At 43.3% G+C, this 22,892-nt stretch overlaps 1 protein-coding gene across 2 annotated transcripts in view; it reads left to right on the top strand.

Moving 5' to 3' along the window:
- Positions 1–22,892, top strand: part of LOC148034680 (uncharacterized) — a 90,237-nt gene that overhangs the window by 11,622 nt on the left and 55,723 nt on the right. For both annotated transcript variants that reach the window (XM_087679645.1, XM_087679646.1), the window contains 4 exons: positions 15,914–16,059; positions 16,152–16,253; positions 16,339–16,425; positions 16,507–16,653. In XM_087679645.1, the coding sequence (XP_087535771.1) occupies positions 15,914–16,059; positions 16,152–16,253; positions 16,339–16,425; positions 16,507–16,653 (482 nt within the window). The remainder of the gene's footprint in view (positions 1–15,913; positions 16,060–16,151; positions 16,254–16,338; positions 16,426–16,506; positions 16,654–22,892) is intronic.

Here is a 22,892-nt window from a genome sequence, read left to right as displayed (position 1 = left end):
AAACTCAAACCCTAAATGCAAAACTCACAACTCAGACACAAACTCAAACACAAACAGAAGAAGGGAGAGAGAGAATACAACTCTGAAGTGAATGAATGTTGTAAATGAATGTAAGAGTGTACAGTGTGCTTAAGGGCAGAGCAATGTTGGAGTGTGAGATCCATTGAAGATGGATCCCAAGTCTGTGACCACCAGTCGGAGTGTAGGAGTGCTGAATAGTGAATGGCAACAGGCTGGTCACCAAAACGTAGCAGTTTGGAGGCTGGAAATTGGTAAATGCAGCAGTGTACCATCGATCGGAGGTTGGAAACTGTGCACAGTCTGCTGTAAACAGCAGGCTGAAACAATGTTTGAGAGTGTCAGGGCCTGCAATGTTGAAAATGCAGGTTGGCTGACCCTGGAGATGATGGACAACAGGTTGAACAACAGTCTGGGACAGTCTGGAGCAGTCACCAGTAGCTGAGAGCTGTCGACTACAACAATGGACAGACTAAAGATAATGTGGCTGTAGTCGATGATGGCTGGACATCAGATGGAGGCGGGCTGCAGGCTGGAAATTGGGCACCAACAGTAGCAGAGGGTGTGTGGGCTGGTGTAACTTGCAAACAAGGATGATAGTTGAATGGGGGCAGCTTGTCTATTTATAGATGTGGAAGGGCGCCCCAAAAATTAGGGTTTCCACTAAACTCTCTCGAACCGCTCCCCGTTTTAGGGTTTCCACCGAACTCTCTCGAACCGCTCCCCGTTTTAGGGTTTTACTCTAAAAGAGCATTTTTAGTGTGTTTTGGGGTTGTTTAAGAGGTTAATCAACAAGTAATGCATATTTTAGCTCAACACCCCCTCTCAGGCCCAAAACTGAGCTGAAAGGTTAGGCCAGCCATTGTGATGTTTATATATCCCAAGTCGTCCCACCCCAAAGCAGCCAAGGCATCGGACAAAAGGTGCACGTCGACTGCCCAGTGGCCTACCAGGACTACAGAGGCGATGGTTATCTTACCAAGGGAATCCAAGTAGTCACCCCATAGAGGATAGGGCATTGGACAAAGGGTGTACGTTGGCTGCCCAGTGGCCTACCAAGCTTTACAAAGGTGGATGGAACTACATGGATTAAAAAAATAAAATAAAAAAATAAGTGAAGTAAATTTGATGGGATGGGGCCGATTGAGTAAAAGTGACCCAGAAGATGGGAGTAGGGGAAGGTACACCCAACACATCACAAAACAGTACAAGCTAACTCATCCTCTCAGGATGTCGATAACGAGGAAAAATAGGTGATGAGATATCCATGTGATGAAGAAGGATGGTGGTGTGGTAACAACAGCCGCCGATGGAAACATATTAGGATCCGCGCAAGTGGTGCTCTACACAATGAGATGCAAAGTATGCTACATGCTGAAGAATGCTCATGCAGCAGGTGTTACTTGGACAGTGTCCCTCGTGGGGAAATTGTTCACTTGACCAAGCGCCCTAGTACAAGGAGGATGTAATCATGCAATGCAAAGGGTAAGGTACAATAGGGAGAAGAAGCCGATGTCGAAGACAGAGTACTGAAGCCTGTAGAATACCAAGAAGGGTAGGAACCCCCTCTCAACTTGGATGATGCCGAAGAAGGAAGAGGAGCCTGATGTTGGTCTTCATATGGTGTCGAGAACCATAAGGAATGAAAGAAGATGAAGTGGATGAAGCACCCCGCTAGAAGAGCAAGGTAGAAGTCACCGCCATGATAGCATTGAGAGAGATGCTGCACGATCCGCCTTGGGAGGGGAAAACACCATGCTGGAAGAAGAGCAAGCACTCCTAGGATGACGAAACCATGAAAGGAACGGTATGCATCCCCACATCTCTAGCCTAGGGAGGACCAAAGCAATTTGCAAGTTAGCTCTACACTGAAAGACAAAACCCTGCAAAAGAGATGAGAATCTGCAAACACAGAGGTTAGTGGTGAGATGCTCCAAAGCAAAACAGAACAGAAAGAAAATCTAACTCAAAATAAATGCAATGAATGTGTATGTGTGTGAGGAAATGTAGTGGAAGATAAAAAAATGGAAAAACTAAGGATAATGAATCCTATGGGCCCGACTCTAAGAGTGCGAAAAATGAATGCTAGACTAACCTAGGGTATCCGAAAGGATCTAGAGGCATGCGAGTCGAAGAAGGTGGCTACCATCGTGTACGTCCAATAGGAGGGCTTTGTTAAGGGAACGCCTGACAAGGTGAGGAGGAAGGTGGGGTGAATGCATGAAGTGCTACGGGATCGGAACCTGCAGACCAATCAGCCAGTCCCTCAAGGGTAGTGAAAGAGATGGGCTGCTGAGGCTGTACTCGAGCCACATGTCAAGCAACAACAATGGGTGCTGAAGGAGCAGATGAAGTAGGAGCAGAAGGCATAGCTCCACTGGACTGTGCAGTCGTAGCGGTCTGCTGAGGCTTTTTAGGTGGAAGACCTTGGGCCTTGGAGCGATACTCCTCGTCCACATGGCCTCCTCTTTGGCAATGTGTGCAAAACCGGTGTTTCTTAGGGAGTTGTTGCCAGATAGGTCTAGATTCTTTGGTTCCATTTGAGGAAGAGGAGTCACCCTTTGATTGGCTTGCCTTTGCATCTAGCGAGTTCTTGCCACTAGTGGTTGTCCCTCTTGAAGAAGAGGCAACCAACCCCCTGTGCTCTGAATAAGGCTGTGATGAGGATTATTTGTGGACTTGATCATATAGCCTCGCGTAACGCAAGAACTGGCACTCAAACTCGTAGAAGGCTAGCAATCTAGTTTGGGAGATGATGTGTTGAATGAAATTGAAGTACTTGTCGGGCAACTTATTCAAGAAGAATATAACCTGATCATCATCTGACTTTGGACAGTCAATAGTGGCGAACTCGGCAAGTAACCACCTATATTCAGCCAGCTTGACTTTCAAATCATCCCCTTCCTTAATAGAGAACTCTTGAAGCTCAAAGTCGAGATTGATACGCCGAGTATGATTACGAGCCGCATAGCGGTCGAGATGGTGACTCCAGTGCTTTGATGCGAGCGGGAAGTGCTGCAACCGAGAGTGAAACTCAAGAAGCAATCCCTGCATCAGCTCAACATTGGCTGTGGCATTGCGGGCTCTCCATTGACGGATGTAATCAGGGTGAGCTAGTCGAGGGTTTGGCATAGGCTCTAGACCAATGACGAGGTCCCAAAGACCCTAAGACTCAAGAACTTGTTGCATGAAATTAGACCAAGTGGTGAAATTTGACTCGTTAAAATGTGTCTTATCCGTAAAGGCATTCTTGGCCGTTGCAAGAGGAGTGGTAGTGCTCAGAGATGGATAGTGTTAAAAAGTGTAGTGTGGGTAGAATGGGGGAGTGGAGTACACTTGGGAATGGGCCCCAGAGTGCCCACCAGGCATGCGTGTAGTGTGCAAGGTGGATCCATAGGTAGGGATGGGTTGACTAAGCATGGGCATGGTAGCCACATGAGGAACGCAAGGAGGTGGGACGGGAACACGGTGAGCAGAAGATGAGAATCCCTGCGTAGGTGTAACCCAAGGAGAGTGTGAAGACGCACCATAAGCTGAGGATGGAAACCCCTGTGTATGAGTGGTCATGGGAGATGTGAAGCTGGGGATAGTGAGGGGGATGCCCATCACAGTCGTCCCAGGAGTTATGGGTATGCTCATGTGCTGAAGGGTAAGAGGCACTGTGTTAAAGGGTGGCATTCCCCCTAACGAAGTACCATGGTGCAAAGAGGTAGAGAATGGGGTGGAGAAGGAAAAGGTGTTAGGAGCGGAGATGGAAGATCCAACCCCTAGGGTGTGTGATGCAAATGTGGAGTGTAATCCAAGGTTTTGGAAAGATGAGGTGTGATATAGAAGAGGGTGGGACGGGAGGGAAGTGAGAAGTGTGTGTGATATGCTCAAATGAAACAAAAGCTGTAGAAGTACCTGAATTTCGTCTACTTTGTGAGCCCCTCTATTGAAGTTCACATACACAAAGCCATTCGGATCCTGTACCTCAAAAGAAGAAACATGCGAGGGTTTTGATTCATGCAACACAAAAGAATTGTTCAAACCTGACATTGGACTTGACTGAGATGATGAAGATGGATCGCCAGACGTTTCGAATGCCGAATGTCCTCCATGATCGGAGAGGTGGCTAGCCTCACCAACCGGTCCGGATGTGGTAGCAAAATTGGTAGGAGGGGTGTAAACATCACCATACTTGTTGTGATAGTACTTCTCAAAGTCCTCCTTTGTTATGTTAGTGAAATCTGGTGAAGGTGGAGTGTTGTCTTCCTCACTGAGTCCATAATGCCGTCTCAGGGCCTCCAATGATGGAGAAGCCTGATAAGACATCATGGAAACTGGAGAAGGTGTCTTGGACATTGTGATTTGGTTACGAGTCGTATTGTGTGCCTCGCACAAAGACTAGCTTTCCACAATATCCGCAGGATACTCTTTACAAGAGCACCGGCTCTGATACCATATGAAGGAAACTGCTAGGGTTTGCACTGAGGACACAGAAGAGTGTACGACCACAACAAAAACACAAAGAGACAGACACAGACATAGAGGGCAAAACTCAAACCCTAAACGCAAAACTCAAAACTCAGACAAAAACTCAAACACAAACAGAAGAAGGGAGAGAGAGAACACAACTCTGAAGTAGATGAATGCTGTAAATGAATGTAAGAGTGTACAGTGTGCTCAAGGGCAGAGCAATGTCAGAGTGTGACATCCACTGAAGACGGATCCCAAGTCTGTGACCACCAGTCGGAGTGTAGGAGTGCTGAATAGTGAATGGCAGCAGGCTGGTCACCAAAACGCAACAGTCTGGAGGCTGGAAACTGGTAAACGCAGCAGTGTACCACCGATTGAAGGCTGGAAACTGTGCAGAGTCTGCTGTAAACAGCAGGCTGAAACAGTGTCTGACAGTGTTAGGGCCTGCAATGCTGAGAAGACAGGCTGGCTGACCCTGGAGATGATGGACAGCAGGTTGAATAGCAGTCTGGGACAGTTTGGAGCATTCACTAGCAGCTGAGAGCTATCGCCTACAGCAATGGATAGGCTGAAGATAATGTGGCTGTAGTCGATGATGGCTGGACAGCAGATGGAGGTGGGCTGCAGGTTGGAAACTAGGTGCCAATAGCAGCAGAGGGTGTGTGGGCTGGTGTAACCTGCAAACAAGGATGATAGCTGAATGGGGGCAGCTTGTCTATCTATAGATGTGGAAGGGCGCCCCAAAAATTAGGGTTTCCACTAAACTCTCTCGAACCGCTCCCCGTTTTAGAGTTTCCACTGAAGTCTATTGAACTGCTCCCTGTTTTAGGGTTTTACTCTAAAAGAGCATTTTTAGTGTTTTTTGGGGCTGTTTAAGAGGCTAATCAGCAAGTAATGCATATTTTAGCTCAACAACACACACACACACACACACACACACACACACACACACACACACATTTATACGTAAACTTAAAAGTTAGAATTCTCTACTAAATTTAAGGCATAATCCACATTGTAAAGCTTCAAAAAATATCTTAATTGCAAGCCAAGACATTCTTTGTTATATTAAAATAAAAAGGTTCATGGATCAACACATGTCAAAAGCAATAAGGAAAAAACCACTTTCTTATATGTTGTCATCACATGGGGATTTCGATGCTCTTTCAAGCCATCCCAAGCAATATAGATGGCATTCCAATCCACATCATGAGGATTTTTCTCACCATTATAGAATAAAAACATGAGCATATTTAATGTCTCCAAAGCTAAGCAGTTTCTCTCAAGAGACTTGATTCTATTCATTTGAGAAAACCCTCTCACAATCCATTGTACTTGCAACAATCACTAGACAAGCATGCCAAAGCTTCTTTATTTCTCCATATACTTGCTTCCAATGCTCATCAACTCCACATATTGCCCATGCCTCGTGCATACTCATGCTTGGACAAGTTCTTTTCAATCTAATCATGAAATCGTCATACTGCAAGTTACATGCATTCACATCAACTAAGCCCCCAAATTTTTAAAAACAAAATAGGCATCCAAATCCTTCCCATGGTAAACATAAACATTGCCTTGTGCTCAATAGGGTAGTCTTTTGGACTAAATACTTTTGCTGCTTCAAAGAGTTTTATATCATTGAATCACTAACACAAGGATGATATAATTTTTCCAACAAATTGCCTACCCATAGATATGCAACTCTCCCAAGAGTTTAGATTACGATTTGTTTTCTCATCTCCCAATGCACGAGTGTGAAGAGCATGCACTTCTTGTCCATATGTGTCACATGTATAATGAAGATATCCATCATTTGCTCTTTCAACAAAGGATGTGTTTTATTGTGCTCCAATGCCAAATACATCTCCAAGAAACCTCGTCTCCAATGTCTCCATTGTCACTACAAGCCGAGTACCAATGGAAGTCACATCAACATTCTTGCTTTGGAACTTTATATTGAGCATGTTTAAATAATGAAATACATCTACAACAATGTGTAGAAAGAATTGTATCTTCAAAGATGTAAGAAAACCATATAACTCATGACTTTCCAACTTCAAAAGCTGCAATAAAGCAGGCATAAGTTTCAAAATCTTAGTGCGGCTGCCGGCATCACCTCGTGAGAGCCAATGAATATCATGCATTCTCAAAACCTCTTGCACTGGCAACTCAAAAGCATTGGCAAGCTCTTTTAACTCCTTATGACGTTTATAAGAGCTTCTAATCCACTTGTATGCTTTCTTAATAATGTTTTCCAAAAGTTCAAAAATAGGAAATGGTTCCAATGCATCCTTAGCAGCTAGTGTCTCTCTGTGTGCAATGCAATGCACACCCACCAAACGGGGAACTTCCCTTGTGAACTGAGTCATAAGGCCATTTTGAGAACCAGTCATTACAGTACATCCATCACTTGCAAAGCCAACAAGTTTTGCCTTAGGCAACTCAAGCTCCAAGAGAAATGTTGTAAGACTTGCGTACAATGCATTTGTTGAACTATCTATTATCTCCAATAGTCTCATAAATTGACTGCAAATGGACCCATTTCCTTTTTCAGTAAGATATGTGGTGCATACAATCATTCTATGATTACATGATATGTCTGTGCTTTCATCAACCATTATTGAAAAGTATGGACTTTCCTTTAGTTCAATAGTGATCTTATCATAATACATATTATGACAAGGCTTGAGAAAAAGCTTTGCAACATATGAAGATGCGTATGCACCATAAGAGTTCATTGTCGGTGCAATTGGCACATTAAAAAAAACCAATACCTCAATATTTGCCTCAAAGTCAGAAATAGGTTTTTCTCTCAAAGCAATTGCATGCATCTTTTGAAGTAGTTTGATGCAAGCTATCTTTTCTTCCTCTTCACAATCATGCGAAACTTGCACGTGCTTTTCAAGGGGAAATGTGGTCCCTTTTTGCTTTTCAAACCACATTTACTTTACTTTTTTATGCTCTTTTGATTGTTGATGGCCTTCTAAACGAGGTCTTTGAATATTCTTGCTACCTATTGTGTGAAAGGGATTTTTTCTTTTGAAGTGTGTACACCAAAGACTATGTACTCTTTGTTGCCCCTCATCATCATAAGATGAATAACTCCATTCATAATAGACCTTCCAATGCTCCTTATAAGTCGGATTACCCTTTTGCTTTTTGGGGGGACTTCTCATTAGTCCTTTGTCCATGTGTAGCAAATTGGGCTTGGATCTCATGAAGATTTTTTTAATGCATCTTCAAGAGAAGAAGTGAAATCCACATGACTCGGAGGTAATCCATCACCACCATCATGAGTCGCACTTTGTAATGTCACATTCAAATCCAAACTTGTTGACATATTGGCATTAGATGCATCATCACATGCCATACTATCATTGCAACTAGCATGTTGCAAAGAGCTTGATTTCCATACATGATTATTTCTTGCATCATTAAGAATAACCTCACACGTAGCATTGTGCGGTATTTTCAAGTGCATATCTGCATCTATAACCCATTCACCATTCATAACATCTCTTGAACTAGTAGCATTTGTATTGCATATTTCAACATGCAAAGCCTTTGTTGAAGTATTTGTATCAATGTTCCAAGCTCCTCCATGCATGCCCATAGCATGAGAAGCATGAGGAGTCATGCAACTTGAGATCTTAACCAACATGAGAATTGATTGGATTCAATGATGATCCCACCGTATCCCTTTGTGTAGTTCTATTTTGAGGGAATGCACTAGAAATACTCAGTTGTAGAGTATCTCTCTTTGGTTGACATGGACCTGTAATCTGGAGAAAGACATATAGCTTGTATGCTATCATTAATCAATACAGAAAACCACATAATAATGATACTACTCTTAGTATGTACACATACACACGCACATACAACCTCTCTAATGCAAAAAAGCAAATGCATAAATATAGAAAAATAACTCAAAGAGAGATGTCATATGTGCACCTACCTTAATAGGTGGAGTTGCAACTTGAAGTGTGGTTGCTAAAGCTCGCAAAAGATATTTGCCACTTGGTAAGTTCGTAGAGCTCCTTTAATCCTCACTTTTAAAGCTTTTGTTTCTTGAGCTTAAGAAATCTATGCATACAAAGAAAAAGCTTGCAAAAGATATTTGCCACTTGGTAAGTTCGTAGAGATCCTTCAATCCTCACTTTTAAAGCTTTTGTTTCTTGAGCTTAAGAAATCTATGCATACAAAGAAAAATCATTTTGGTGATCAAGCTTACTCTCAATTATGTATTGAGAATGCATGTAACATTATTAACGCAAGGATCATGAATCCACTTGACTTTAGAGTTTCATTAGATTGGAAAATAGAACTAGTCATACCAAATGAGAGCATCTCAATCAATCTAGAATTGTTGGAGTGCTCACACAATACCATAGACTTGAAGCTCAATATGGCATTCTCAAGTTGTGTGCACTTATTGGTCACTGCAGTTTTAAAAGAACACTTTGTCAGCCACGGCAAAGATATCCTTGCAACATTGAATTTAACTTTTCTAATGGCTATAATCTACTAAAGGAAAACTATAAACAATCAATGGTGATGATGTACACATAGATGTAAACTACATTGTATTGAGCTAAGAAATGCATTCCATGTTGATTAGCCACTTAAACAGCCCCAAAACAAGCTTAATTTAATAAAAACCCTAAAACAGGGAGCAATTCAAAAGAGTTCAGCGAAACCCTAATTTGGGAGGGTCCATCCTCATCTATAAATAGACAGGCTGCCCCCATTCAGCATCAATCCCTTCTGTGCAAGTTTCTCATCCTTGAGTGTAGATTTCAATCATTAATCCCCACACACGTGGCTGTCCAGCCCCAACGATTGTTGCCACTCCTATTATTGCTGCTCCAGTGCCTAGTGCCTTCTTCCACAACTGCCGTTCATTGAGTTACACCCTTCTAGGCTGCACTTGGCATCCATCAGGCATCGCCAGCATCTCCGACACCTTCTGCAGCTTGCGTTTGGTTCCACACCAGCTAGGTGATAGTTCCTACATCAGGCGACAGCTTCCTCCATTAGCAAGTGACAACTCCTCCACATCAGATGACGATTGCCAATCCTTTTCCATACCCTCTCCTCTTTGTGTTTGGTGTTTTAGGCCCTCTTGACACTTGTGTTTGCTACATCCTCTTCATTCTACAACTAGTGGTCACAGACTTGGAATCCATCTCCGTTGGACGTCACTCTCTGACACATTGCTTTGCCCTTGGGCACACTGTATACTCTTACATTCATTTGTAGCATTCATTCACTTCAGAGTTGTGTTCTTTCTATCCCTTCTTCTATTTGTGTTTGAGTTTCTTTGTTTAAGTTTTGAGTTTTGTGTTTAGGGTTTGTTCTGTGTTTATGTTTGTCTCGTTCTGCTTTTGTCATGGTCATACACTCTGTGTTTCCTTAGTGCAAACCCTAGTAGTGCCTCCATACTCTTCTTCACATGATATCATAGTTGGTGCTCTTATAAAGAGTATCTTGCAGATATTATGGAATGCTAATCGTTGAATGAGGCACACAATATGACTTGTAACCGAATCACAATGTCACAGACACCTTCTTCTCGTGACCCCAGGATGCCTTATTAGGCTTCTTCATCACTGGAGGCCATGAGGAGGCATTATGGACTTAGTGAGGAAGACGACACTCCATATTCACTCTCACCATCACCTTTTATGTTTACACCTATGCTAGATATTCAAGTTTTCATTAACCTCATAGAGGAGGAGTTTGAGGAGTACCTACACAACAAGTATGGACGAGAAGATATCCCTTTTGCTAGTTTTGCTACTCCTTCCAGACCGGTTGGTGAGGCTGACCACCTTTTTTGATCATGGAGGACATACAACATTTGGGACAATCGGTGATCCATCTTCATCATCTTGGCCAGGCACTGTGTCAGGTTCATACAACCTTTTTAAGTCGTTCGAATCAAAACCCTCTCCTGTTTTGTCTTTTGGTGCAGGATCCGGATGGTCAAATGTATGTAAATCTTGATGGAGGGGGCTCAAGAAGTAGACATTCATCATCAGGTATACCTACGTCTTCGGTTTCATTTGAGCAAGTCAATTACTCTTCTTCTCTCCCTCCCATCCCACCCTCTTCTCTTGAAGCCATATCACATTTATTTCAAAACCTCGGCTTACATTCCTCATACGGCTCTATCACATTGGGAGTTCGACCTTCTATCTCCGCTCCTAGCACATTCTCATTCTCTATTCCATATTCACACTTCCCTACCACTTCCCATCACGGTGTCTCGTTAGGGGGCATTCCACCTCTTAACACTATCACCTATCCTTTTCCACAAGCCATTCTACACTATGGGACTTCGTTATAGGGAATGATACCCTCTTATACAGTTCCCTCTACCTTCATGTAGGCACTTCTTTTCTCACTGGGACGGCTGTGATGGGCATTCCCCTCACTACCCACACCATGACCCACACCATGACCTCTCAGTAGGGACTTCTATCCTTTGCTTATGGTGCATCATCACACTTTCCATGGGCCATTCCTATGCAGGGATTTTCATCCTCTGTTCCATGTGTCCCTATCCCTCCACCATGGGATACTCATGCGGTGACAATGCCTATGCCTAGTCATCCCATGCACACCTTTGGATCCACCGTGCACATTATCGTATGTTTGGTGGGCACTCTAGGTTCCATTCCCAAGTGTACTTCCTTCTCCCCTAGTACCCACCCTATCCACCTTATTCGAGCACTACCACTCTTATTGTATGAGCCAAGATTGCCTTCACGGACAAGACTCGTTTCAATGGGTTGAATTTCACTACTTGGTCAAACTATATGCAACAAGTACTTAAGGCTCAGGGTCTTTGAAACCTCATTGTTGCTCTTGAGTCTATTCTTGACCCTCACCTAGCCCACCCTGATTACATTGTTTGAGATTTTGATGAAAACCCTTAGATTTTGCTAACTAGGCTCGCTTGAGTCTACCCCACAATGGAAGTTTCGATTGTTCCCATGAGGATCAATCTGAGTCTTTTTGGTCAAATCAACTACTAATAGTTGATTAATGTCAGTGGTTCGAGTTTCCATCCCTTATAAAAATTGCTGACTAAAATGGGCTTGCATTATGCTAGGTTCAAAGAGAATGGGAGATAAGGGGAGTGTGTCACTTTGATCCCTTCTGCCCATGGTTCTAAAGTGATGCAAGTTAGGATTTTCTGATCTCTAATGATCCATCAAAAATGTGATTTTTATTCCTTTTTAGGAAAGCTCTCAGGTTACCTAGACTACCCAACCATGGGTCTAGATCCATCGGGGTCCATCCTCCTGCTCCCCCCAAGAGAGTATTTTTAAACACCTAATTACCTACCACCTTAGGTTGAACATATAAAAATAGCTTCTTTAGATTATCTCTTGATACAAATTTTTTACACGCCTTTATTTCACTACACATTAACAGAGTAAAGCAATTCCTTCTCAATAATTCCTTTAATGAAAATAAATTTTTACAATGTTTTTTGTTCGAAGGTATTATTCTCTCCAAGTTTAGTTCCTAAACTAGTATTGGAACTTCCAGGATACTATCTGCATTTCGAAGGACAGTTGGGTTGTCTATGGAGAGCTCACAATGCCACAACCAATGTTGAGTTGTAGGGTTTGCTTCCTGAGTTTCACTCTCGGTTACAACACTTTCCTTTTGCATCGGGATATTGGAGTCATCTCATCGATTGCTATGTGGCCAGAGATCGTACTCGGCATATGAACATTGATTTTGAGCTTCAGGAGTCTTTCATTAAGGAAGGGGATGATTCAAAAGTCAAGTTGCTCGAATATCGGTGTTTACTGTCTAAGGTTACCACTATTGGCTCTCCAAAATCAGATGACGATTAGGTCATGTTCTTTTTGAACAAGTTGCCTGACAAATACTTCCATTTTATCTAGCACATTATCTCATTGCTCAGATTACCGATCTTCTACGAGTTTGAGTGTATGTTCTTGTGTTACGCGAGGTTGCATGATCAAGTCCACAAGAAGTCCTCCACTCACATCTATTCAGATGGGCAAGGGTTGGTTGCCTCTTCTTCGGGAGCGAAAACCACGAGTGGCAAAAACTTGCAAGATACAAAGGAAGGCCAAAACAAGGGTTACATCACTTCCTCCGACGGAAACAAAGAGACATGACCCCTTTAGTAGCAAATTCCTAAGAAAAATAGGTTTTGCACACACTGCTAGAGGTTGGGCCATATGGGCGAGGAGTGTCGTACCAAGGCTCGAGGTTTACCACCCAGAAAACCACAGTAGACTACTACGACTACATAGTCTAGTGGAGCTACGCCTCCTGCTACTGCCCCATTTGCTCCTTCAACTCCCATGGCGGCTAGCGATGTGGCACACGGATAGCCTCTGCGGCCATTCTACTCTACTCCTGAGGGGTTGACTGAGTGGTCTAACTCGCCTATTGCACTTTACACATCCATTCCTAGGACCTCCACTGCACCCTCTAGGATTTCTTTCGTGCCTCACTGTATGCAATGGTGGCCACATACTTAGCCTTTCATTTTTAAGTCTTGTGCTGCATTTACACACAAATACCCATTTGCATTATTGTACTTGTTCATTCAACTAATTTTTCCATTTTTGTTTTGTTTTTTCTTTTTAGAGCATCTCACTATTGACCTCTGTGATTGCAGCTCTTGATCTCTTTTGCTGAATTTGTTTTCAGTGTAGGGCTAATATATAGGTTTGTCTTTGCATATTATGATTTCATCATCTTTGTACTAGGGTGCTTGGGCAAGTGAACAATTTCCCCAAGAGGGACACTATCGAAGTGGCACCTGTTGTATGAGCATTTCACAGCATGTAGCATACTCATTGTGCAGAGAACCACTAGATGGATCCTAAGCTGTTTCCACCGGCAGTTTGTCTACCACACCACCATTACCTCATCACTATTTCCTCGTCATCAACATCCTTGAGTGGATGGGCAGCTTGTCTGTTTTGTGATGGGTTGGACCTAACCATCCCTTCTCATTCTCCGGTCTTTCCCTCAATCGACCGCAAACCATCTCTCACTTAAAAAATAAAATAAAAATCAAAGTTCATCGTAGTTTCATGCGCCTTTGTAGGGCTTGGTAGGCCACTAGGTAGCCGATTAGCACCCTTTGTCCTCTCTAGGGTGACTACTTGGACTCCCTTGGTAAGATAGCCATCGCCGTTGCAATCTTCGTAGGCCACTGGGTAGCCACCGTGCACACATTGTCCGATGCCTTGGCTGCTTTGGGGTGGGATGCCTTGGGGAAAAAAATGGGTTGGCCTTCCTTTCTCACCCTGTTTTGGCTTGAGAGGGGATGTTGAGTACCCTAAAATGGGGAGTGGCTTTAGAGAGTTCATGAAACCCTAATTTGGGAGGATCCATCCTCATCTCTAAATAGATAGGCTGTCCCCATTTAGCCTCAATCCCTTATGTGCAGGTTTCTCACCCTTGAGTGTAGATTTCAGCCATCAGTCCCACACACACGTGGCTGTCTAGTCCCAGCGACTGTTGCCACTCCATCTGTTGCTATTGCTCTAGTGCCTAGCGTCTTCTTCCACAGACACCCTTCCAGGCTGCGTTTGGCATCCATCAGCCATCGCCAACATCTCCAACACCTTCTGCAGCTTGCATCTGGCTCCGGACCAACCAAGCGATAGTTCCAACATCAAGTGACAGCTGCTAGCCCTCTTCCATACCCTCTCCTGCTTGCATTTGGTGTTCCAGGCCCTCCTGACACTTGCGTTTGCTGCATCCTCTTCATCCTACACTCTGACTAGTGGTCATAGACTTGGGATCCATCTTCGATGGACGTCACTCTCCAACACATTGCTCTACCCTTGGGCACACTATATACTTTTACATTCATTTACAACATTCATTCACTTTAGAGTTGTGTTCTTTCTATCCCTTCTTCAGTTAGCGTTTGAGTTTTGAGTTTTGTGTTTAGGGTTTGAGTTTTGCTTTCTGTGTTTGTGTTTCTCGTTGTGCTTTTGTCATGGTTGTACACTCTATGTTTCCTTAGTGCAAACCCTGGCAATGTCTCCAAAAATTCTTTTTCTTCTGTCGTGTGTTCAGTAGTTTATTTCAGCACTTGTCTATGCTTCCATTGTTGCACCACTTCTGACAACACCCAACTTGTCCCTGCCCTTGCAAGAGGCATCATTTGCAGATACAAAGGATACTACATTGTCATTAGGGAACCCTACCTTGTGGCTTCAACTTCTCTATGTTAGATAGATCCATAGGAGATATCTTGGGATGAAAGTTCCCCCAGAGCAGTTCCACATATATTTGGTTTTGGCATTATTTTGTATTCATCACCTACATATTGTTTATTCTCCATTTAGTTAGCCATAGCATTAGATGACAACTATTTTGGGACTTGGGAAAATTCACTAACTTTCAAATGTAACATTTTGGTCTCATAGGCTGATCTAGACTTTTGTAGACGTTAATATAACTTTCTTTCTTTATTTCTTTCTTACCTTCATGGAGTTCCATCCCCCATAGCTTGCTGGTCCATTTGTGCGAGCTTCATACCCAATACCTTTACCAAAATGTAAGCCATATGAATAAGTATATTTAACATATATAACACACATAAATAAGAAATCTGATGTGAGAGTTTTGGTTCATTAAAATACTAATAGAGCAAAGATACTGAGTATGCAAGATCTGGTCTAGTGTGAATCAACCATAAGAGATTTTGGAGAATATAGCTGACCTTCTTTGAAGTGGTTTTGATATAAATGTTCTGGTCACAAGAGATAGAATGGTATCCATGAGATCAAAGAAAATCATCCATTCTATGAAACCAAGAATGGGGTGTTTACTTCAGCCCATAAAGGGATTTCCACAAATGAAAGATCTTACCTTTTAAGGATGTCAACCATGCTGTGGGTGCAAAGGTTTCTTCATAATCAATGCCTTGCTTTTGTTGAAACCCTTGTACCACAAGGCAAGCCTTGTATTTACCCAAGGTTCTGTCAGTCTTCAATTTAGTTCAAAAGATCCATTTAGTCCTGATGACCTTCTTGTGGTTCAGCAGAATGACATTTATGCATGTGAGGTCCTGGTACAAGCATCCCTTGTTATTGTGTAGAGGTGCATGAGCCATGTGATGGCTCAAACCGGTAAGGAATCGGAGAGAAGGCAATGCAAAGAGGTGAGCATGTAGGCGTTCAGAGGGCTTTGGTCTCATATATTCATAGTAGCTTTGATATGTTTGCTATCTTTTATGGGTTATTGAAGTTCTTCTTGCTTAGAATATTTTGAATGGGATACTTGTCAGTTGTACATATCTGCATCAATCATCTTAGTTTTGTATTTTTATGCATTATGAAAGCCTATTTTAGATTCTCTTTTAGGTGACTTAGATAGCTCTGCACCAGCTTACTCCAGTATGTCCTTTCAGGAAACAGATGGCGCAGACATCGAGTGCCAGCTGAAGCCAAAGCTGAAATTGTGCCCAAAAACATTCTAATGATAGGTCCAACTGGCTGTGGCAAGACAGAGATTGCTAGACGTTTGGCAAAACTTGCAGATGCACCTTTTGTGAAGGTTAAATTCTGCAGCTCTGAGTTTGAGAAGGATGGCCCCAAGTTTCAAGTGATCTGTTATTTGTTGTAAAGATTCAGTAAATGCCAGTTCAGGTGGAAGCAACAAAGTTCACAGAGGTTGGATTTCATGGGCGTGATGCGGACTCAATCATAAGAGATCTAGTAGACAATTCTATACAATTAATGAAGCAAAAGGTACTTTGATGTGTACCGAGTTTTATAAAACAGCTCAATTGCTGTTTTTTCTGACTGAATAATAGTAGTATTTTATTTTGTGCAGGTGCGAATGAAAATGGTAAAAGAGGTGGAAAGTGCAGTGGAGAACATGATCTTGGATGCAGTATTCAAAAAGACCTTGTCAAAAGAGGTGTTACAGTCAGAATTTGGTGTAGCTTAAGTAGAAAGTCAGAGTGGCTATTTTGTGAGTTGACGCCTGCTTGTTGTGCAGAATGCAGACACTCCTACTGGAGAGAGTTACGAAGAACATAAAAAGATGTACAGAAGTGGGGCCCTTGATGACATGAAAATTAGTATTGACCTGCCTGAGGAAGGGAAGAGGCCCTTTGCATTTGTTATTGTCAGTGGAGTGTATAATGTAAGTGGGGAATTTTCTTTTTCAAGCTGTGATTGATACCCATCTTACTCCACTTCTGTGTATTCACAAGGTTTCTTGAAACTGTGTACACTCATTCTAATGCTCAAGTGTATCATGCTAGACAGCACTATCATGCACTTTTGTAGGATATGAGATGATGTGATAAGAGTGCAACTTGGAAAAGAACTATAACCTTATAGATGCAATTGTGAATGGTGAGCCCAATAACCTTCTATGTGTTCCCACATTGGGAAAAGTTCTTTACAAAAGGCTTCCATCTTAAACTTTAGAGCCAACCTTAGCAAATTTACCAATTCTCAGTCCGAATTGTCACCTCTTACATATTAGTTGGAATTGCAAATTTCGAGTACGTATTCTATCTTCATATTGGCTAAGTTCTCCCAAATACTATGTTTTGCCAAAATATAACACACACTGTCCTAGTTTGCACAATTCAGTGAAAAGATGAGAGAACTCAAAGCCAGAAACAACCCTCTAATCTTCAACTAGAGATTTGTACAAGTATAGCTCCGAGAGCTCAAGCATGAACCAACATTTTGATTCCACAAATATTTGCCTACCTATCCCATCTGGGGCGACTCTTCAATGCTAGGACAGGAGAACTTGAAGCCAGAAACAATCTTTTAATCTTCAACTAGAGATTTGTACAAGTATAGCTCCGAGAGTGCAAGCATGAACCAACATTTTGATTCCACAAAGATTTGCCTAACTATCCCATCCGGGACAACTCTTCAATGCTAGCACGGTCCGTCACAAATAGCCTTTGTCCATGACCAAATCATGAACAAATCTTGTCCACCTTGATCTCACAAACACCCCAGCTTGTGGGTGAAGACTCGCTCATTGTTGCTCTACAACAAGTCATTTAGCCAACAGTCTTTATGTTTGCCTATATATATCAATTAAATAGCTTGACTTGACTCATATTAATGGTTTGCCATGTCAGCAACTTTGATGATTGCTTCCTGGAGAGCAACACAAACCTAATTATTGTCTATTGGCTGCTAACATGATGATTGCCTTGCATATGACAACTGCTCCTTACGTGATCAACCTACTTCCTTGCACGTGACCTTTGCTGCTCATGCATCCTATTGTTTGCCATGACACATGCTACACATTCTCCCCCACTATAACTGCAGCTGTCCTTAGCTGCACTATACCCAGCCAAAACCACAAACATGCAACCGGCCTCTTTGAAGATTGCAATTTGCCACCAATCCCTAGTCCATGGAAAGTGGTACGTGAACTTCACATTGTTGCCTCTCTCTAGTAGTGTCATCGTTCTTTAGTACTTGTCAATGCCACCATAAGTAACCATTGCCAGAATGAGAAATGAACTTAATGTTTGATTAAAATTTGGCTAATTTTTTTAATTAAAATGAACTATAATTCTAGTACCCCTACCTCAAGGCATGACGACCATTTGCACCAACAATAAAGGGTTTGGCATTGTGCATGTAGTAGACAAAGTGTACAGGCTATGCATGTTAGTAGGTTAATTAGTTCATTAGTGAGTTTGTGCCTTTTGTTGGGCTGTTTATTTGTATCTTATGCCAGGCAGGCTGCCTATTTTTGCGTGCCAGTTTATTTATGGCCAGCTAGCATTTATTGTGGCCGACCTGCCATTTTAGGACTTATTTTTACCGGCTGACTAGTTCATAATTTGGGCCTATTTATAGGCTAGGCACTCCCTCCTCCATTAAATTCAGCATACACTTGCAGGTCCTCAATCATCTTCCATTCTCCAATATTGTCCTTCAAATTGACTACGAAAAATTTGGAGTAGGAATCCTGCTCACATTCTATCATGATAGACTACCGTGGATCCACAGGTTGGGCCTTTGTCAGTGACCCACGCTATTGACTCACAATAGTGGGGATGTCTCTCCCAAAATTAGACCAATCTAAGTTTGAGAAGTCTCTATCTTGTAGACCTCCAGTCCAAGGGAGGCTTCCTCCATCATTGTCTCCATCATAATCTTGGCCGTCCTTAGGCCTTGCAATGTCTCCAAAAGTCCAGTGGTAACTCCAAAGAGGAAACAATTGTCCCCTTGTGGAGGCAACCTGATGAGAGAATCTTCTCAACTACAGAAGTCCTATGTCCCGACTTTTGATATGATGCTATCTCTAGTGATGATTGAAGAGAAGAGGCTGCCTCATTTACTCTTCGATCATGGTCAGAGCTTTTTGTGAAGTTAAGGAGAACTAGATCTCAAGGCTTGGATGATGGCAGCTACAAATCTTATCTCACAACTCCTTTCAAGTCCTTAGCTTCAATTTGCTAAAAAGTCGAACGAATACTAGGTTGCCAAGGCCCCTTGAGAACAAGCATGATGGTCTCTTATCTCTAGAGCAAAAGCTTCTTCCAAGGTTCCTCAATTGGAAGAAGGTTTGACATTGAGTTTCACAGGAGCGCTCTACTTTAATTGTCTGGATGATTAATTCCTAGGCCATCTCTGAATCTAGGTTAAATGATGACATCACATGCGATTCTTGCTGTGGTTGGGCTCCCATCTCCTTTCGACCAAATAAAGTTCTTGATAAGGTGGAAGTCTTCTAGCCATTTATAGAGAGGAACTGTTAGAGAGAGAGAAGAGATTGCTGAACTGATTGGTAGCCATTGGAGACCTACCTAGGAGCAGCCAATAGTAGTTTGAAGGCCCATAGTATTAGGTGACAGCCCTAGAAGGGTTACTAACAGCAGGTCACAGCAGTTGGTGGCTGGCAATAGCATTTTTAGCTTCTAGGCTCTAGGCGATAGCAAGTTGGGTTCTCTTGATAAATGGAATAAAATGCCACAAGTACCATACAGTTGGTGGCTGGCAATAGCATTTTTAGCTTCTAGGCTCTAGGCGATAGCAAGTTGGGTTCATTTCCATTTTTGTTTCAGTTTCCAGCCCCAAAAAGGCTTTCTAAGGTCCTTAGAGAGTGTTGGAGCGCCATTTAAGAGACTTCAGTAGGTGATACTAAAGGCTGTTAAGAAGACTGCTAGGGTTTGCACTGAGGACACACAGAGTGTACGACCACGACAGAAACACAAAGACACAGACACAGACACAGAGGGCAAAACTCAAACCCTAAACGCAAAACTCAAAAACTCAAACCTTAAACACAAAACTCAAAACTCAAACACAAAAAGAAGAAGGGAGAGAGAGAACACAACTCTGAAGTGAATGAATGCTGTAAATGAATGTAAGAGTGTACAGTGTGCTCAAGGGTAGAGCAATGTCCGAGTGTGATGTCCACCGAAGACGGATCCCAAGTCTGTGACCACCAGTCGGAGTGTAGGAGTGCTGAATAGTGAATGGCAGCAGGCTGGTCACCAAAACACAGCAGTCTGGAGGCTGGAAACTGGTAAACGCAGTAGTGTATCACCGATCGGGGGCTCGAAACTGTGCACAGTCTGCTGTAATCAGCAGGCTGAAACAGTGTCTGAGAGTGTCAAAGCCTGCAATGCTGAAAACACAGGCTGGCTGACCCTGGAGATGATGGACAGCAGGCTGAACAGTAGTCTGGGACAGTCTGGAGCAGTCGCCAGCAGCTGAGAGCTGTCGCCTACAGTAATGGACAGGCTGAAGATAATGTGGCTGCAGTCGATGATGGCTGGACAGCAGATAGAGGCAGGCTGTAGTCTGGAAACTGGGCGCCAACAGCAGCAGAGGGTGTGTGGGCTGGTGTAACCTGCAAACAAGAATGATGGCTGAATGGGGGCAGCTTGTCTATTTGTAGATGTGGAAGGGCATCCCAAAAATTAGGGTTTTACTCTAAAAGAGCAGTTTTAGTGTGTTTTGGGATTGTTTAAGACGCTAATCAGCAAGTAATGCATATTTTGGCTCAACACCCCCTCTCAGGCCCAAAATTGAACCGAAAGGTAAGGCCAGCCATTGTGATGGTTACTTAACCCAAGGCGTCCCACCCCAAAGCAGCTAGGGCATTGGACAAAGGGTGCACGCTGGCTGCCCAGTGGCCTACCAAACCTTATAAAGGTGGATGGAACTACATGGAACTTTTATTTTTGTTTTTTTTTGAGTAAGTGTGGTAAATTTTATGGTATGCGGCCAATTGAGTAATAGTGACCCAGAAGATGGGAGTAGGGAGGGTACACCCAACACATCACAAAACAGTGCAAGCTAACCCATCCACTTAGGGTGTTGATGACGAGGAAAAGTAGGTGATGAGGTATCCATGTGATGAAGAAGGATGGTGGTGTGGTAATAACAGCCGCCGGTGGAAACAGCTTAGGATCCGCTCAAGTGGTGCTCTGCACAATTAGATGCAAAGTATGCTATATGCTGAAGAATGCTCATGCAACAGGTGCCACTTGGACAGTGTCCCTCATGGGGAAATTGTTCACTTGCCCAAGTGCCCTAATACAAAGATGATGAAATCATGCAATGCAAAGGGTAAGGTATAACAGGGGGGAGAAGCCGATGTCAAAGACAAAGTGCTGAAGCCTATAGAATACCAAGAAGGGTAGGAACCCCCTCTCAACCTGGATGTAGATGCCGAAGAAGGAAGAGGAGCCTGATGTTGGTCTTCGTGTGGTGTTGAGAACCATAAGGAATGAAGAGGAGGAGGAAGCATCCCAGCTGGAAGAGCTAGGTAGAAGTCACCGCCATGATAGCATCAAGAGAGATGTTGCACGATCCGCCTCGGGAGGGGAAGCCTCCATGCTGGTAGAAGAGCAAAACTCCAAGGTGATGAAATCATGAAGGAACGGTGCGCATACCAAGTCTCCAGCCCACGTAGGACTGGGCAAACTTGAATGTTAGCCCTACACTGAAAACAAAACCTGCAAAGGAGATCAAAGTCTGCAATCATAGAGGTCAGTAGTGAGATGCTCCAAAAACAAAACAAAACAAAAATGAAAAGCTAACTGAAGGGACAAGTGCAAAGATGCAAATGGGTATGTGTGTGTGAGTAAATGCAGCGGAAGACTTAAAATGTAGAGACAAAAATCCTATGGGCCCGTCTCTAAGAGTGCGAAAAATGAATGCTAGACTGACTTAAGGTATTCGAAAGGACCTAGAGACATGCTAGTCTAAGAAGGTGGCCACCATCGCGTACGTCCAGTAGCAGAGCTCCGCTAAGAGAACGCTTGACGAGGTGGAGAGGAAGGTGAGATAGATGCATGAAGTGCAACGGGATCGGAACCTGCAGACCAATCAACCAGTCCCTCAGGGGTAGTGAAAGAGATGGGCTGCTGAGGCTGTACTGGAGCCATATGTCCAGCAGCAACAACGGGTGCTGAAGGAGCAGATGAAGCAGGAGCGGAAGGCGTAGCTCCATTGGACTATGGAGTCGCAGCGGTCTGCTACGGCTTTTCAGGTGGAAGACCTTGGGCCTTGGAGCGACACTCCTCGTCCACATGGCCTCAATGTGGCAGTGTGTGTAAAACCGGTTTTTCTTAGGGAGTTGTTGCCAGATAGGTCTTGATTCTTTGGTTCCATCTGATGAAGAAGAGTCACCCTTTGATTGGCTTGCCTTCGCATCTAGTGAGTTCTTGCCACTAGTGGTTTTCCCTCCCGAAGAGGAGGCAACCAACCCCCTCTGCTCTGAATAAGGCTGTGATAAGGATTTCTTATGGACTTGATCATGCAGCCTTGCGTAACGCAAGAACTGGCACTCAAACTCGTAGAAGGTTGGCAATCGAAGTTGGGAGATGATGTGTTGAATGAAATTGAAGTATTTTGCGGGCAACTTATTCAAGAAGAATGTAACATGATCGTCATCTGACTTTGGAGAGCCAGTAGTGGCGTCCTCGGCAAGTAACCGCCTATAGTCAGCCAGCTTGACTTTCAGATCATCCCCTTCCTTAAGAGAGAACTCTTGAAGCTCAAAGTCGAGATTGATGCGCCGAGTATGATCACGAGCCGCATAGCGGTCGAGAAGGTGACTCCAACGCTTTGACGTGAGCGGGAAGTGCTGCAACCGAGTGAAACTCAGGAAGCAATCCCTGCATCAGCTCAACATTGGCTGTAGCATTGTGGACTCTCCGTTGATGGATGTAGTCAGGGTGAGCTAGTCGAGGGTCCGGCATAGGCTCTAGACCAATGACGAGGTCCCAAAGACCCTAAGACTCAAGCACTTGTTGCATGAAATTAGACCAAGTGGTGAAATTTGACTCGTTAAAATGTGTCTTATCCGTGAAGGCATTCTTGGCCGTTGCAAGAGGAGTGGTAGTGCTCAGAGATGGATAGTGTTAAAAAGTGTAG

Source organism: Lygodium microphyllum, chromosome 6, assembly GCF_053477565.2.
Source record: "Lygodium microphyllum isolate KBCC chromosome 6, Lygodium_microphyllum_v1.1.10, whole genome shotgun sequence".
Classification (NCBI taxonomy): Eukaryota; Viridiplantae; Streptophyta; class Polypodiopsida; order Schizaeales; family Lygodiaceae; genus Lygodium; species Lygodium microphyllum.
The sequence above is the reverse complement of the archived record's forward strand: the minus strand, read 5'-3'. Positions and strand labels throughout refer to the sequence as shown.